The sequence below is a fragment of the Lotus japonicus genome, chromosome 5, assembly GCF_012489685.1.
Source record: "Lotus japonicus ecotype B-129 chromosome 5, LjGifu_v1.2".
NCBI classification, from domain to species: Eukaryota; Viridiplantae; Streptophyta; class Magnoliopsida; order Fabales; family Fabaceae; genus Lotus; species Lotus japonicus.
This window is the reverse complement of record NC_080045.1, coordinates 42,317,972-42,335,609: the sequence shown is the minus strand read 5'-3', so window position 1 is coordinate 42,335,609 and position 17,638 is coordinate 42,317,972. Positions and strand designations below refer to the sequence as shown.

Below are 17,638 nucleotides of genomic sequence, written 5' to 3'. Positions count from 1 at the left end.
GTTTCCATCCAAATATTCCAAGCAAAGGGGCAAGAGAAGAAGAAGAGATAGGATACTGATTCTTCCCCTTGGAAGCAGATAGGACAGACGTATTTCTCTGCTGTCCTGAGCGCTCCCTTCCTCATCAGATTTAATCTGGTTTGAACTCTCTCGTGCAGCACCTACCACACCAAGGAAACAACATTGGAGGTGCAGGTGCGCTCCAAAAATGCTTGAAAAAGTCATCAACAGGTAGGGGAACCGATCCTAATAGGGAAGAGTAAGTTGAAATCACTGAATAAATGTCGTCGTCGCTTGCTGACCAAGTCCAACCATCATACTTAGAATAGTGAGGCGTAAAGGATTGAAGTGAGCTCATCAGGTGATTGTAGGCATGCAACTCAGAATCTCTTAGCCCTTTTCTCCAACCAAAATCCCACTGCCACACACCATCAGCCCACCTCCCCATATCCTGAATCAATCCATTCTTATTTGTTGAGAGATTGTATAACCTTGTGAATTTATCTTTCAATTTCCATGTGTTAAGCCAAGCCTCCTCCCAAAACACAACTCTGTTCCCCCGCCTTACCTTCCTACGAACATTTGACTCAAACCACTCACATTACCTTCCGGGAAGCAAGCTTACCTCAAGTCTTGCCACCATATAAAGGCCTTTGCTGGATTTGGACGCGAATATTTTGACAAGATAATCTTCTCCCATAGGCTATCCTTCTCTGTGAGAAGTCGCCATCTCCATTTACCCAAGAGAGCTAGATTAAACTTTCCGCAATCTTTCACTCCCAACCCTCCCTCCTTCTTTGATCGACAAAAAATTTCCCAACTAATCCAAGAAATTTTGTTTTTCTCCCCATTCTCACCCCAAAGGAAATTCTTCAGGATACGTCGGCCACACTTTACAACACTTATTAGAGCCTTATAGGAGGAGAGGTAATAAACTGGAATCGAAGAACGAACGCTCTTTATCAAGCAAATACGACCTCCGAAGGTAATACACTTATTCTTCCACATTGCTAACCTCTTTCTCACCCTATGTGAGAAGTTCACGTGGACCACCTATACCTTACTAATATTAGGGTTTTTCATAGTCGATCCAATCCAATAAAAATTGAAAAGCCGATAAGAAACCAAAAACCGAACATATCCAAAATTGAGAATATTAATTTTTTTTATTGAATTTCGGATTTGATTTTCAAAAACGAACCAATTCAATCCAAACAAAATGTTTTCAATATATATATTGTTCATAATCACATATTTACGTATTTATATGTTTATATAATTATGACACGTACTTATATGTTCACATATTTATATGTTTATATTACACGTACTTATTTATGAAAACATATTTGGCTAAATATATTTTTAAGTAATAATTTGCAAAAATATGCATCAAAGTAAATATATGTTTGAAAAATATGTCATCTACTATGCAGGGTTTTTTTCTTCTTCTTTTAGAGGTACTGAGACAAGAATGATGAATATATTTGAAACATATATATATTTTCTTCTTTTGATAATTTGTTTGAGACTCTTAGTTCATCTTTACTCTTATTCCAAATTGTCATCGTTTATCCTTGTAATGTGACGTTATACGAAGGTATGTTGCTCTATCCTTTTCTTGATGAGGTTGTTTCATTAGTTTTTATATTAATATGAATTGAATCTTTTATTTTCAAGATAAAAAACGTTATATGATTCAAATTAATTTTTATTTCTTCATTGATTTTGATATTTAGATTCATTTTGAAAAACTAAAATCTAATTCAATCTAAACCGATAAATTGGATGGGATTTAAAAGAAAAACCAATTGGATAATAAAGTGATAAAACTAAAATGGTTGAATTGGATGTTTTTTTACCTCAAAGTTAAACCAATCCAAACCACACTTATACTAGAAATAAATAAAAATACGAAATAAGTATTATGAAGTCATAGAGGCTTTTTAAATAAAAAAAATTCAGTGATAATTTTAAATTCGAATATATAAGAGACAAAACAAAAGCATGTTTAACCTTCGTACATGAATAAAGTGAGTGAAGGGTACGGAGGATTTCCGTGGCACGGACTCCAACTCATAATCACCAAAAAGTTTGGTAAAGAATCCCACTAACTTAAGTCACTTTAATTTTAATTAGGTACGTTTACCCGAAAACATATAAAAATAAGCAAAAGTGCTTTTCACCTGAAATCATATTATATATGGGGTTATCTAAATAAGTTATGAGAAAATTTGGGTTAAATACTCTATTATTCAGAAACACATTAAAGATAAGAGAGTTGAAATTTTTATATTTTATTTATTCATTTATTTATTAAAAATCTTGTTATTGGTCCTGTTTACATTGATATTTAGTAAACAAACATTCTCCAAATTCGATTGGAAAAAGTTTAAGAAGTTAAGAATTTTGCGAATTAAGAGCCTTTTTGGGAAAACGTCTTGCCAAAGTGCTGTGTGTGAAAAAGTTTAAGAAGTTAAGAATTTTGCGAATTAAGAGCCCTTTTAAGAAAACGTCTTGCCAAAGTGCTGTGTGTGAAAGTTAGAAAACTCGACACCCGTGTGTCAAGGATAAAATCGATAAGTTAGCAAACTGCAAATTTAAAGGTACTGAAATTCGAATCGCATTGAACAAACTGAAGGGTACATCAAATAAGTCGAAAACGGCTAATTACATTAAACAAAAAGAAATCGACAGAAACACAAAGTGAAGAAATAACAAGCTTAAAACACTTAAAGGCATGGAACATAAATGGCTGGTTCAGCAACATACTCCTCCATGATCACGTTAGGCTCTTTGAGTCTCTTTGATGCGGACATGTGAGCTTTTTAGTGAGTTTTTAAGAGTTGAGTTGAGAACCCTTTTTCTGAATAAGATTCTCCTATTTATAGAGCTCCATGTCCCGCGTGTCCTTGGCGGTTTTCTTCCTTACTGGATGGTGTTAGTGGGTCTGGTTCCCCACGATCTGATGCTTGCCCCGGAAGTTCCATGCGTAGTGGTGAGAGTGGTGTTCTTCAACTGCTTCCTGGCCACGTGGATAGCCATCGTGGGGAGAAGCACACGCTTTTCTAACTGATTCAATCAATGCCGCACGTGGTAAACATGCCCGTGTTTATAGCAACGGTTGCCAGTGTCCCTTTGTCGAATTTTGCCACCCATTTAACTTAGCATTTTTTCTTGATTCTCCTAGTTCATTCTTTCGACAAACCCATACGTTTTGGGCCTTGGGCCAAATATTTTGGGCCAACAGGTCCACTAAATAATGAGTTAGTAACCCAGTAGACAACACAATATATATAATTTATCATTGACAAATTGTTGGTAAATCCGCAAGTGTACGAATCCACCCGGTTTTAAATATCGAACCACAGGGATTGTGAGTGAATAGATTCGGTTCAAGCTTTGAGTTTGAAGGCTTGTTTTATTGAGGCAAACATATGTCGAAGTAGTAAAAAGGAAAAAGAAAATATAAATTCAGAAATGAAACAAAGAATGAAAAGAAAGAGTGATTTACTTTGGGTTCTTGCTCAACTAATCAATTCAAGCTCATCATTCTAAGCACATGTTCTCATGAATCTCTCCTTGATGTTATAGCCTAAGCAACTACCTATCGATGCCTCGCATAGATAATTCTTTCAAACCAAAAGATAAGCTCAATTCCTTGCGTACTTAAACATTTGTTTGAAGCATAAAGATTATAAAGTTCAGGCCAACAAACCCCAATCCTTCCTTTATTCCTAGTAGCAAGCATAGAAGAGGTAATCCCACAACAAGTTCCTAATCTATAACTGATGACCCGGGTTTATATGATGTTTTTAGGGTTTTTCCTTGTAGGTTTTGAGTCTTTTTCTTGTGTCTCATGTAGTGTTTCATGCATTCTCATGCATTTTTACTTTTATTTGTGCATTTGCATTAGTTTAGTAATTTTGTAGTTTTATAAGGGCTTTAGTTGCATTTGATTAGATTTTAAGAGTCATAGGCAATTTCCACTTGTTTTGGAGCCTTTGTGCAAAACTTCTGAATTTCTAGATATTTTCCTAGCTTTGTCATCAAGTTTTCAGGTTGTAACAGCTGAAGATGGAGTTTCTAGAGGTTTGGAGAATTGAAGAGAGGCTTAAAGAGGAGTAAAGAGGAGTTAAAATGAAGATCAAAAGGTTTTCCAGCGAGTCAGAGCGCCTAGGCGTGCTCCATTGGCACCTAGGCGCCAATTGCTTTTTCCAGGGTTCTGGAATTGGCGCCTAGGCGTGCTTAATTGGCGCCTAGGCGCCAATTACCTTTCAGAGGCTCAGTTTCAGCTCTGAATTGGCGCCTGAGCGCCCGGAACAGCCCAAACTCGTGATTTTTGCCTATAAATAGGATTTTAGTCATTTTCTTTTAGAGAGTTGGATATCTTTTCATACTTTGTAAAATTCAGAGGTAGAGGATCATCTAGGATAGTGAAAGAAGGCTTCCAAGCTTGTGTTCAAGGTTCTTAGCCAAGCATGGCTCTTGCCATGCTTGGCTAATCTCTCTTCTTTACTTTGGTTTTCTTGTAAGACTTTTCCTTCTAAGTTATAATCTTAAGTTCTTTCCCACATGTTCTTCTTCTTTCCTTGAATCCCATATCCATGCTTTATGTTTCAAGTTAGAACATGTGCTAGCTTTATACTTTTCTATAATTAGAACGGAAGTTTGTTATAGATTAGGGAACTGATTTGGGATTGCCCCTTCAATCTTGGCTACTAGGAATAGAGGAAGGGTTGGGGTTTGTTGGCCTGAACTTTATAATCTTTATGCTTCAAACAAATGTTTAAGTACACAAGGAATTAGGCTTATCTTTTGGTTTGAAAGAATTTTCTATGCGAGGCATCGATAGGTAGTTGCTTAGGCTATAACATCAAGGAGAGATTCATGAGAACATGTGCTTAGAATGATGTGCTTGAATTGATTAGTTGAGCAAGAACCCAAAGTAAATCACTCTTTCTTTTCATTTTCAGTTTCATTTCTGAATTTATATTTTCTTTTTCCTTATTACTACTTCGACATATGTTTGCCTCAATAAAACAAACCTTCAAACTCGAGGCTTAAACCGAATCTATTCACTCACAATCCCTGTGGTTCGATATTTAAAACCGGGTGGATTCCGTACACTTGTGGATTTACCAACAATAACAAAGTTTCGTTCTATTATAGAAAAGCATAAAGCTAGCACATGTTCTAACTTGAAACATAAAGCATGGATATGGGATTCAAGGAAAGAAGAAGAACATGTGGGAAAGAACTTAAGATTATAACATAAAAGGGTAAAGTCTTACAAGAAAACCAAAGTAAAAGAAGAGAGATTAGCCAAGCATGGCTAAGAACCTGAATTACAAGCTGGGGAGCCTTCTCTCACTTTCCTAGATGATCCTCTACCTCTGAATTTTACAAAGTATATCCAAGATACAAGAGAAAATGACTAGAATCCTATTTATAGGCAAAAACACGTGTTTTCTGCTGTGCCGGGCGCTCAAGCATTGATCTGGGGCGCTTGAGCGCCTCTATAACAGATGCAAGGCTCCAAGCTTCTGGAGTGTTGGCGCTTGAGCGCCAGGTGAGGGCGCTTGAGCGTCAGCTTCACGTTTCGGGTGACTTTTCAGCTTTTGTAACTCCTCCTTTGAATGTTTCCTTCAGTTCCTTTGCATCTTGGCCTTCCTTTTCCATGAGTTATCTGCTGAAGCACTAAAGGACCAAGACAAGGAGTAAAATCAAGAAATTCAAAGGGCTTTTAATCACCTTAGTCCTCACAAAACAATGGAAAAACTAATGCAAGTCCTAAACTCTATAAAAATGCAATAAAGACCCTTATAAAACTATATAATTACTAAAACCAAACAAAAACTCAAATAAAGATAAAGATGCATGAGAATGCATGAAACACTACATGAGACAAAGAAAAAAAAGACTCAAAACCTACAAAGACATGACCCTAAAAACACTACTAAACCCGGGTCATCACACCACTATACTCAATGACAGCTCGCCCTCGAGCGTCACTAAGATTAGCTTGCCCTCAAGCACAAAGAATTACTCCCAACACACATGCCAAAAGGGGGATACATTTTCAGAAAACCGGGGGATCAAGTAAATGCAGTTAGTTCCAAGAGAAAGATTCAACAATCAACTTCATGCTACTCTTAGATAAAGAAGAATTAGAGTCCACTATGAGAAGCATTTAGAGCTAACATCCTAGCATGAGAAAATTATTTAGTGCACTGAGCACACAAGCAAGTTCATAGGTTCTGGGAATCATTCACTCAAGAACAACTAAAGTTGACAATGCATTATTCAATGAGACTTGAAAAGGGTTGTAATGTTGGCTAGGTAAAGCACATGGTAGGTGGTCCGGTCCCTAAGGGAGACTATGGCTGCACAAAAATCTGAGTGTGGTCCTTCATGAAAACCGGAGCTTAAATCAATTGATACTTAGCACAGAAGTCTCTCAACCCCTTGTTATTTTAGAACTTTTTTTCTTTTTTTTGGAACTCCATCTGTACCATGGAATTCATTTTCTCATTTTCTTTTGACTTTTTTTTGAAACTCCATCCATCCCATGGAGTTCATTTTCTCTTTTGAATTCTTTTCAATTTTTTTCTTTGGGGCAAGAGACAATTGCACTTTTCATAAAATAGCTCCATTAAGATTTAAGGACCACAACTCCCCATTTAATCCAACTAAACAACCAGCCCATATGACAAAGGTAACAAAGAATTCTCCACAAGGGCTAAAAAAGGTCAAATAGGGACAAAGATGTTATAAAACAAATTCTGAAGTCCAAGAAAACCTACCAGTCTCAAAAATGCAAGTCTCATAAAGCTACTCTCAAGGGTGAGAGAAATGAAACACAGAACCAAGAAGTGCAAGTGAGTCAGGATTCCCCAGGGAAATTATATAGTGAAGGGTAAAAAATATACCCTTGTGGACTCACTTCAACTCTATCCTCAAGACAACATTTAGAAGACCGAAGTCTCTCCCTCTCTTTCCCAAACATACAATCACTCCCCAAAAGAAAGCACAAAGTATCCACTTAAAAATATTTTCAAAACCAGCATCATGTGAGTGAGTAAGACTTGGGAACATGTCATTTGAGCATAAGGAATAAAGACCAAGGTACAAAAGACTCTATAAAAAAAATGCATGATAAAAAATATAAACAAAATCTATAAAAGAAAAATATGCTAAAAATGCATGGACTAAAACTCAGAGTAAGAAAAGAACCTCCTTTCAAGTGATTGAGTGCTTCCAAGTGTTCTCCAATGGCTTTTATTTCCTGAAAAACTAACAAACGAAACAAAAACGTAAATCTGAAAAAAAACATGGGTTGTCTCCCATTAAGCCCTAAGTTATAGTCTTAGGTAGACTATACTTCAAACTCGTAACTCAAACCAAAAAAAATCACAAACAATCCCCGGCAACGGCGCCAAAAACTTGTTGGTAAATCCGCAAGTGTACGAATCCACCCGGTTTTAAATATCGAACCACAGGGATTGTGAGTGAATAGATTCGGTTCAAGCTTTGAGTTTGAAGGTTTGTTTTATTGAGGCAAACATATGTCGAAGTAGTAAAAAGGAAAAAGAAAATATAAATTCAGAAATGAAACAAAGAATGAAAAGAAAGAGTGATTTACTTTGGGTTCTTGCTCAACTAATCAATTCAAGCTCATCATTCTAAGCACATGTTCTCATGAATCTCTCCTTGATGTTATAGCCTAAGCAACTACCTATCGATGGCTCACATAGATAATTCTTTCAAACCAAAAGATAAGTCCAATTCCTTGCGTACTTAAACATTTGTTTGAAGCATAAAGATTATAAAGTTCAGGCCAACAAACCCCAACCCTTCCTCTATTCCTAGTAGCAAGCATAGAAAAGGTAATCCACAACAAGTCCCTAATCTATAACAAACTTCCGTTCTATTATAGAAAAGCATAAAGCTAGCACATGTTCTAACTTGAAACATAAAGCATGGATATGGGATTCAAGGAAAGAAGAAGAACATGTGGGAAAGAACTTAAGATTATAACTTAAAAGGGAAAAGTTTTACAAGAAAACTAAAGTAAAAGAAGAGAGAGCCATGCTTGGCTAAGAACCTGAATTACAAGCTTGGGAGTCTTCTCTCACTCTCCTAAATGATCCTCTACCTCTGAACTTTACAAAGTATATCCAAGATACAAGAGAAAATGACTAGAATCCTATTTATAGGCAAAAAAACGTGTTTTCTGCTGTGCCGGGCGCTCAAGCATTGATCTGGGGCGCTTGAGCACCCCTATAACAGATGCAAGGCTCCAAGCTTCTGGAGTGCTGGCGCTTGAGCGCCAGGTGAGGGCGCTTGAGCGCCAGGTGAGGGCGCTTGAGCGCCAGCTTCACGTTTCTGGTGACTTTTCAGCTTTTGTAACTCCTCCTTTGAATGCTTCCTTCAATTCCTTTGCATCTTGGCCTTCCTTTTCCATGAGTTATCTGGTGAAGCACTAAAGGACCAAGACAATGAGTAAAATCAAGAAATTCAAAGGGCTTTTAATCACCTTAGTCCTCACAAAACAATGGAAAAACTAATGCAAGTCCTAAACTCTATAAAAATGCAAGAAAGACCCTTATAAAACTATATAATTACTAAAACCAAACAAAAACTCAAATAAAGATAAAAATGCATGAGAATGCATGAAACACTACATGAGACATAGAAAAAAAAGACTCAAAACCTACAAAGACATGACCCTAAAAACACTACTAAACCCGGGTCATCACAAATAATTATAGAAAGTCTCATATTTGCATATATTAACATATTGCAATACTTAAATTAAAGTGAGAAAAGAGAAAAGTGCAAGATCAAGATTTGATCAGTGGTTGCATCTCTATATTTTGATGATTACAATTAAGGTTTTTGAGGATGAACAATTATGGTACTCTAACGTTTGTCTTTATGAGTTGTGACAAAAAGGTTCTGATTCTGACCCAAGCTGATTCCATCAGAAGAAGAAGACCCAAGGGTAACCAAAAAGAGAGTTATAAAGCTTATCATGTTCGTTCAGAACAGTGGAAAATCCTTCAGAAGTTCTGAAGATAGAAGCTCTCAAGAGGTACTGAAGAACCGGAGTCAGAAGTTCTGAAGACCAGATGTTCCAGAAGGAACGGTCCAGAAGTAGAAGACTCAAGTTCTGAAGACCTGCAAGAAGTTGGCTCTGAAGACCCAAGCTATTCTAGCTCTGACGTTCAGAAGTTCTGAGGAACTTGTTCAGAAGCAGAAGTTGCAAGGTCAGAGGATCCAAGCTTCCGTCTGACTCTAATCAGAAGCTTCACCAACGTCCATCTGAAGCACTCCAGATCAGAAGTCAGCTGGTGAAAGGATAGGTCGCTGTCATAGTACACATCGTACAGTCACAGCCTGTCCGCCACCTACCTCGTTCAGCCTAGCAGTCTGATATTACAAGATTGCCACTCCAACGGGCAAAACCCTAGCAACGGCTACACCATATGCCTTGGAGTATGTAAGGGCTGAAGATAGAAGAAAGAAGCTAAGAAACTTTGCTGATATTCTTGAATTCATTCTAACCGATCTCTTAGCAATATTTCTTCACTGTTCTTAAACATCTGAGTTTACCACTAGCTTTTCAGAAGCAATTCTTGTAAACCCAAAACCTTTTACATACACTTTGTAAAGTTCCTTGAGAGACCAAGTTTGGTCGGATCTTGAGAGGACTGAATCAAGTTTGGTTCAATGTTTAGCTAGTCTTGAGAGGATCGGTAGATCAGCTTCTTGAGAGTATACTAGTGAGAAAATCAGTGTATTGTTAGTCACTTAGCAGGTTGCAAGTGCAGTTGTAACATTCATTGATTTTAGTGGATTGCCTTCATCAAAAGAATGAAGAAATCACCTTCACGGGTGGACTTGATTAGCTTGAGCTTTTATCTCAAGTGAACCAGGATAAAATACTTGTGTGCTCTACTTCATATTCTTCAGCACCTAGTTCTTATCTTTAAGTTTGTCAAATCTTCAAAAAGGGAAACTTTTGTTTAAAAACTTTATTCAAACCCCCCCTTTCTAGTGTTTTTCACACCTTCAAAAAGTAGTTGATATAATATGTATAAAAAGAAAAAGATGTAGAAAAAGCGTGTCTGCATTATTTGTATGTTTCAATTTTGTCACATTTTTAGTTTCATGTTTGTCTATGTAATAGTAATGAGATTCCATAATATCATGCTAAGAATAGCTAGGACTGAGAGGTCCACAAGAGACAAAATAATTGTTGAAGATAGAACATATGTTTCTTTTGTTATTTTCAAGCGATCATAAAAGAAAGAAATAATAAATATATTCAAGATAATTATGTATTTACAAAATACCATGTCAATTCAATTAATCAATATAAATTAGAGTATTATTATTGAAGAGTACGATTATTAGGAGCTCTACTCTTTCAATGATGAGACTATTTTTTTCTCTCATTATATAGAATATTTTTTAAATTTAAAGGTTTAACCTTTGAATTTGTTTTAGAGTAATTGTTTTGCAATTCAATTTTAAAACAACATAAAAATTAGAGATAAACTATAGTCCTCTAGAGTTGATTCTGAATCTCCCCTCCCATCTTTATATATATGTTCACCAGCTCTTACTATTATCTTTTTTTTTTATGGAAAGCTCTTACTATTATCTTTTATCATATGGTTTTGAGGTTTTGGACTTGGATTATATGAGCCCCTTCAATAACCTACTCATGCCAAAATTGTTTTTGTTGAGAATTCAAGTGTGAGTTTGAAGTCTCACATTGGTTAAGTATGGATGATGAGAAGACATTATAATAGATGTGACCATAAACCTAATGCCTTAAGGTTTTGGGTTAAGATGTGACGTTGATATATCTTTGTGTCTTTCTCCTCGAGCCATGGGCTCCCATGTTTCCCCAAAAAGTGGTATCAGAGCCGATGGTTCGTGGGACCATAGTAACGACACCTTGTGTTGAAAGTCTTCCTAACAATGTGGCTAGGCAGCAGGTTCCGTTGACGAACAACGGTACAAGGGTGGATAGCTTCCGCGGAGGGTGTCATGATAATGTCGTGGTGACTCACACTTGAGGGAGAGATTGTTGAGAATTCAAGTGTGAGTTTGGAGTCCCACATTAGTTAAGTATGGATGATGAAAATACTTTATAAGAGATGTGACTCATAAACCTATTGCCTTAAGGTTAAAATGTGGCGTCACCCTTTTAGTCTCTTGCACCTCGCCCATGAGCTTCTCTGTGTCTCCTAAGAGTTTTGATTTCCACAAACCTAACTTTTATCAAATGAAGAATAACATGCGGGCAATTTGCCTCTTTAATTGATATGCTTGGAAATGAATTGTTTAAAAATTTAAGCACCTTTTCTTCAATTCTATCGACAGGTCTTTGATTAATTTTCTTTAACCTAAATACAAATGAACCCATGCACTATAATAGCTGCCAGCAATGGCAACACGTGGTACGTACTCATTTGTGTGTCCACCTCGACAAGGATGCACGGAATTCGTACACTATGAGCGCATAAGCTAGTGCGTGCTTTTTATCCAATTAAAAATAATGCACCCCAATAAAAAGTTGTAAAACCAATACGCGTTTCATGCATATTTGATATATGGTAGGAATATATTATGGTGACACTTCAAATTCTACATGAAGGGAATGGAGATAATGAGATATATGATATATATTGTAATAAAAAATAAAGAATGAGATATAAAGAAAAATTATGAAATTGAGATATGAATGAAAATTGAATTATGAATGTAATGAAATTCTTGATGCTATGATGCTTGCCTTTCATATTCTTAATTATGTCCACTTTAGAAGAAATTATTTCAGCATGTTATAGTATAACAGCATAAATACATGTATAAGTGCTTGTGAGAACATATATAAAAAGCTTATAATTTATATAAAAGTTGTTTTCAGCTTATTTTTATATGATATTTAGTTTAGTTTAGTTTATGAAAAAAAATCCTATTCTTACTTACTTCAATAAATTTCTCAAATTAGCTTATAAATAAGTTTTTATGTGATAAACGATTATTACCATAAGCATTTAATTAAAATTGTTTATCTAAACTTAAAATTAAATGTTGGTTAAGGTCACACGTTGAAAACTTCTTAGCTTCATCTATCATCATGTACTAAGAAAAATTTGATTCGCAAGTTAAAAGAGATCGAATACCTACAAATTAAATTTAGCACATAAAAATTAAATGTTAATTATAAAAACAAGGTTGATATGCGAATAATAGAACCACCCAAAAATTACTCAACCTTCTTCGTCAAAAAAATAAAATAAAAAGTAATCTTTTGGTAGTGCTCTTTACTATTGAAGTCATCAAATCTTGGTGAGAATTATTAATTACAAAAGCAGTGGATACGAATTAAGTTTCAGGCTAGGGGAGCATAATTAAGCTAATTAGCTATTGTAATAAGAAACATGCAAATAATAATATATACGCGGATATGGCTCCAAATTAAGAGTTTAATGAATATGCACTGACAGTGTAAAATAGTTTTACACAGTCATCCAATCAAAACATGCCACATAAGAGAGATAATTACATTTGACTTTAATTTTAATTAAAAGAATAAGATATTTTATGATTTGGCGGAATTCAATTGGATGTCTGTGTAAAACTATTTTACACTGTCAGTGCATATCCATTAAACTCCCAAATTAATGTGATAACTTTCCAGTCTTTGATTAATTGCAGGTTGCGTGATTAACTTGTTAATCAAATAATAATATCCAACAGTCCAACACCCCTCAAATTCTATTAATCATTCATTTCTTTGTTGTTTTCCTCTCATCTCTAGCTATAATATTCAGAACTATCTCTCTCTCGGATCCCTATGGTGGAAAAAATAATATGAACAAAAGATTAACACATATTCTTGACACAGAGTTCCCCTGTTTTATGATTACCTTTTGAACCTCGTACATATGCATGATGCATATCCACAGCCACACTACAAAAAAAATCTAAGTTGCTGAAATTTGAAGATTGAAAGTGCCGGGTCATTGTTTCCATAAGCAATATAATTAATAGACTGATTTAGGGGGATCATTGATCTATCTGAAAACTTGGGTGGTGTATGTTTTGAGCTATATAGCACAATTGTACAAGTGGATGTCATGGTGATATGAAATCCTCTCAATATACTACGTACGTAGTAACATAACATTCTAGCTCCATGTCTGTGTGTCATAAGGTGCGCTAGCTCGATTGTGTGTGCATGCGTGTTCCACTGATTAAGGTAATTAGTACAACAGATAATATTTGGTGTTTCACATGTTTCTATAGATGGGGATGCAATTGGGCCCACATCCACTATATATATAATCTGGTATTTTTAAACCAAAGATTTTTTTTTGGTTACAAGAGGAAAGCTTTTAAACCAAAGATTTGTTAATATGGAGGAATACAAACTTCTAGAACACTAATTATATAACCGCTTATTCATATTTATTTTAGAAGTAAACTATTTTTTTAAATCAAACTTCGACTTTCATTAAGTAGAAATGGTCGGATTACCAAGATAAAGAAGAGAAAGTTGGATGAACCGATGAAGCTTTGGTTAAAATTAAAAGTACCCTCTTCAATCCAAACTCTACTCGAGATGAAATAGGCTAATTTAGACGAATAACCAACCGCTTTGTTACAATCACTCTTCACATGAGCTAAAGGGCGTGACCTGAAACACGAAGACAACATCTTGCAATCCTCGACAATAACATGAAGATATGAATTTCAAGTATGATCAGTCGCACTTCAAGCCGTGGAAATAGATAGACTGTTAATTTGTTTCAAAAGCAACTTACTACAAGCAAAAGGTCTCAGCTCGATCAATTCAATAGCCCAACGAAAACAAAGCGTTTCCAAAATATTAATGTCTTCCCTTAATAAACTAATCATACTAGTTTATATATAGATAGCTATGTGCTTAATGTTAAAAAGTATCACTTAAATATTTACCTTGGAAGATAAATTTAATTATTTAAATAAACTCTTTTAAAAACAGTTCTTAAGCTACCTCACAATAAACTGAGAATACTATTTTTGTAACATACACATCCAATAATTTGTTGCCACGTACGTCCACAGTTTGATATCTCATTAGAGTGTTCATTGCTTGTTGCATGTTATAAATAGGGGTGGTGCCTTCAACAATAGCTCACCACAAGCGAGCTAGCTTGTTAGTCAGAAAATCCAAGAGGACAATGGAAAACAGAACAGAGGGAAGTAAAGAAAGGATGGAATCAACCCATGTGATATCCATTTCGAATGGAGAAGAAAATATCGCTGCTAGGGAGAATGAAAAACCATTCCAATTTTCACTTACACTTCCTCCCATTTTCTGTCGCCTTAGAGAAAACAAAATCCTTCATTGTTCTCTTCTCAGGGACAAGCAAATTAAGCAAGACACTAAGAATATGATTCACAGTGTCAAGGTTGGGTTTTCCCTGGTATTGATTTCCCTTCTGTACCTCTTGGATCCTCTCTATGAGCAAGTTGGAGACAATGCAATGTGGGCCATCATGACTGTTATAGTCATCTTTGAATTCTCTGCAGGTACTTCCACTAACTCAACAAATTGCCATCTCTTGTTATTAATTCCTGAGAAAAATGCTACAAATTAAATAGCTATTGTCAAGGATTTGAAGCAACAATATGAGTTTATGTAGTGAAAACTATAATATATAAAAAAAAGTGAAAACTAACATTAACATATGCAACAGGTGCTACACTAGGAAAAGGTTTAAATCGTGGAATGGGAACTATATTAGGAGGTGGACTTGGTTGCATAGCAGCAGTTTTGGCTCAGAACCTTGGTGTGGTTGGGGACTCAGTTATGATTGGTACTTCAGTATTTATTTTTGGTAAGTTTTTAATTAATCAATCATGACACTATTAATTTTGGCAAGCCTTTATGAAGGTTGTAGTAGCTAGTTAGTTTTATTGTATAAGCATGGATAAACTTCTCTTTCATGTAGATCCTCTGTTCTAATAATTTGATATCTCAAATTTCTGTCTCACTAATGATCAATATGATAATTATAACCTTGAATATGGAAATTATAACATTAAACGAATGATTTTTAAATGACGGGCTACAATTTGATTGGCGAGACAAGAAAGATGATATGAAATGAAGATAAAAGATTTTTATCATTTTTTCTGCAGAATCAATTCTGACACTTAAAAACTACTTATAATATATTTGGAAATTCATCTATAATTAGTTCTAAAAGCAAAATCAATATAATTTAGGGGAAGGAACTCTATAAATAGTTTGAGTTTCGTAATTGATTTTGATGAAAAATAAACTTATTCAAATATGCCCAATATTGAGCCTGATTGTATAATTAATTGTAGAAAGATTTTCAGATACAAGCTAAGCTGTGTAAAGATTGAAGAAACTTACTATGAATCCTGTTTCTGCATAAAGTTTATTGTTAGCTAAGCAAGCTATGTTTTGAAGTGGTTAATTAGCATGGATAAACAGTTAATTAGTGGAGAATTAACATGAATTTCAGGGACGATTGGGACTTATATTCGATTGTTACCGAGCATTAAGAAGAGATATGATTATGGGGTGATGATTTTCATCTTGACATTCAACCTTGTGGTGGTGTCTGGTGTGCGCACTGATCAGAAAGTGTGGGAGATAGCACGTGATCGTCTTTTATCAATTGTGATGGGTTTCATTGTTTGCATTTGTGTGAGCTTGTTCGTTTTCCCCTTATGGGCTGGTGATGAACTTCATGGATCCACAGTCTCAAGATTCCAACACCTTGCAGACTCATTTCAAGGTATATTCGATAAACCGTAGTTATTCCTCCCAACAAATAACCTGTCAGAGTTCAAACTTGTGTTCTCACTCTTAATTTTCCGTCTAACTTTACCTTTCCATGGGACTGCTGTAATAGCACTATAAATAAATAAATGCTGAACCTTAGCTAAAAGGAAGTTTGGTCTTTTATAATGTAGGGTGCTTGGAGGAATATGTCATTGTCAAATCCTCTGATGAAAAAGAAACTAAGGCTGGTGCTGGTGCTCCTGCTAGCTTCTCTGTTTGCAAGTCATTGTTGAGCTCCAAGTCAAAGGATGAGTTGCTGGTACGTAGAATGAAATTTCAGTTAAAATTATGTATTTATGATGAAAGGTTTAACATAAATTAATCTGATCATATAGATATTTCTAATTTCATTTCTATTTTTTATGCTGGGTCATAATTTTTATTGAGGAAGAGAAGGAATATAAGTGAAGTACTGAAGTATCCAAATGTATATTGTTTCAGGTAAATTTTGCAAAATGGGAACCCAGGCATGGAAAATTCGGGTTTTGCTACCCTTGGGAGAAATATCTAGAGATTGGAGACGTTCTTCAAGAATTGGCTGCTATTATTCTAGCTCTGGGAGGTTGCCTCCAAGCCTCAAAAAAGGTTGGTGAATAACTCATATTTAATTGGCTTAGTTGCACTTATGTCCCTATAATTTTACGAATGGGTGATTTTGATCCATATCGTTTCAATTGTATAAGTTTCTTTACCTTAAAAATTAAACACAATTATAATATGGTTGATGTAAATCCCAAATTTTCATGCATTAGGATGAATTAGTTATCTCACTTTACATGTAAAAAATATATGATATGCATATTTGTTTTTCCAATAGTTATTGATGACAAATTAATTTATTCAATTTCGAAAGCAAAGAGACCTGAGAAATTGAAATTAAAACAGTGCTAGTAACACTTACTTTAACACTTTTTTCAACATTCTTTTATTAATTGGTTGAAATTCATGTGAGTCTCACTAAATTGGAAGTGAGACTCTTATATTTAGTAGACTCACATGAATTTTAACCAATCAATAAAAGGGTTGGAACAAGGATGTTGAAATAATTGTTGCTAACAGTTTCTTAAAATGATAAGATCAAAATCTTCCATGGAAAAAAATGTAATTAAGTCTACTATTTTTTATTTTTTGTCAAAATTCTATTATTTTTTCATTAGAAAATGACAAAATAAACATATGGGCTAATTTTGGGCTTAATTGATCTGTGTGTTTAGCCTATGTCATTGGCCTCTAAGAATGAAACAGCCCATTTGGAATCATGTGAAGCAATTGGGTCACAGATCGTGTGGGCTCTGCGAGAACTTGAAGACAGCATGAAGCAAATGAGGAAGTATCAAACGGAGCCTCACATTTCATCTAAATTGAAATCAGCAAGACAAGATATAAGCTTGATGATTTCCACGGCCAAAATAGCAGCAGCACTTGAGAATATTGATGATGATAATGATGCACTTGCAACCGTGAGCTTCGCGTTCTTACTCAGGGAAGTGGTGGACAAAGTAGAGGAATTGACCAAAGTGGTGGATGAACTTGGAGACATTGCTGGCTTTCGTGCTCATTCAACTCAGTAAACGCTATGCATTATGCAGTACAAATGCACATAAATTATAGGCCACTTGCTGATTGTTTTATTATCATCAGCCTTTTAAGAGCCATTGTGTAATGCTTATGGACTTGTGTCCATCAAAGTATGTAACCGGAGTCAAACTTAATATAAGTAAATAAACAAGAATCTCACAATAAATATAC

The 17,638-nt window shown here is 35.2% G+C and overlaps 1 protein-coding gene across 1 annotated transcript; it reads left to right on the top strand.

Annotated features, from left to right (window-relative positions):
- The first annotated feature begins 14,223 nt into the window (after window positions 1-14,223).
- On the top strand, window positions 14,224-17,620 carry LOC130720155 (aluminum-activated malate transporter 12-like). The gene is made up of 6 exons (XM_057570768.1): window positions 14,224-14,601; window positions 14,769-14,909; window positions 15,567-15,842; window positions 16,021-16,148; window positions 16,331-16,474; window positions 17,104-17,620. Exons 1-6 carry the CDS (start codon window positions 14,250-14,252, stop codon window positions 17,458-17,460), a joined length of 1,398 nt encoding a protein of 465 aa, XP_057426751.1. The 5' UTR covers window positions 14,224-14,249; the 3' UTR covers window positions 17,461-17,620.
- The last annotated feature ends 18 nt before the right edge of the window (window positions 17,621-17,638 follow it).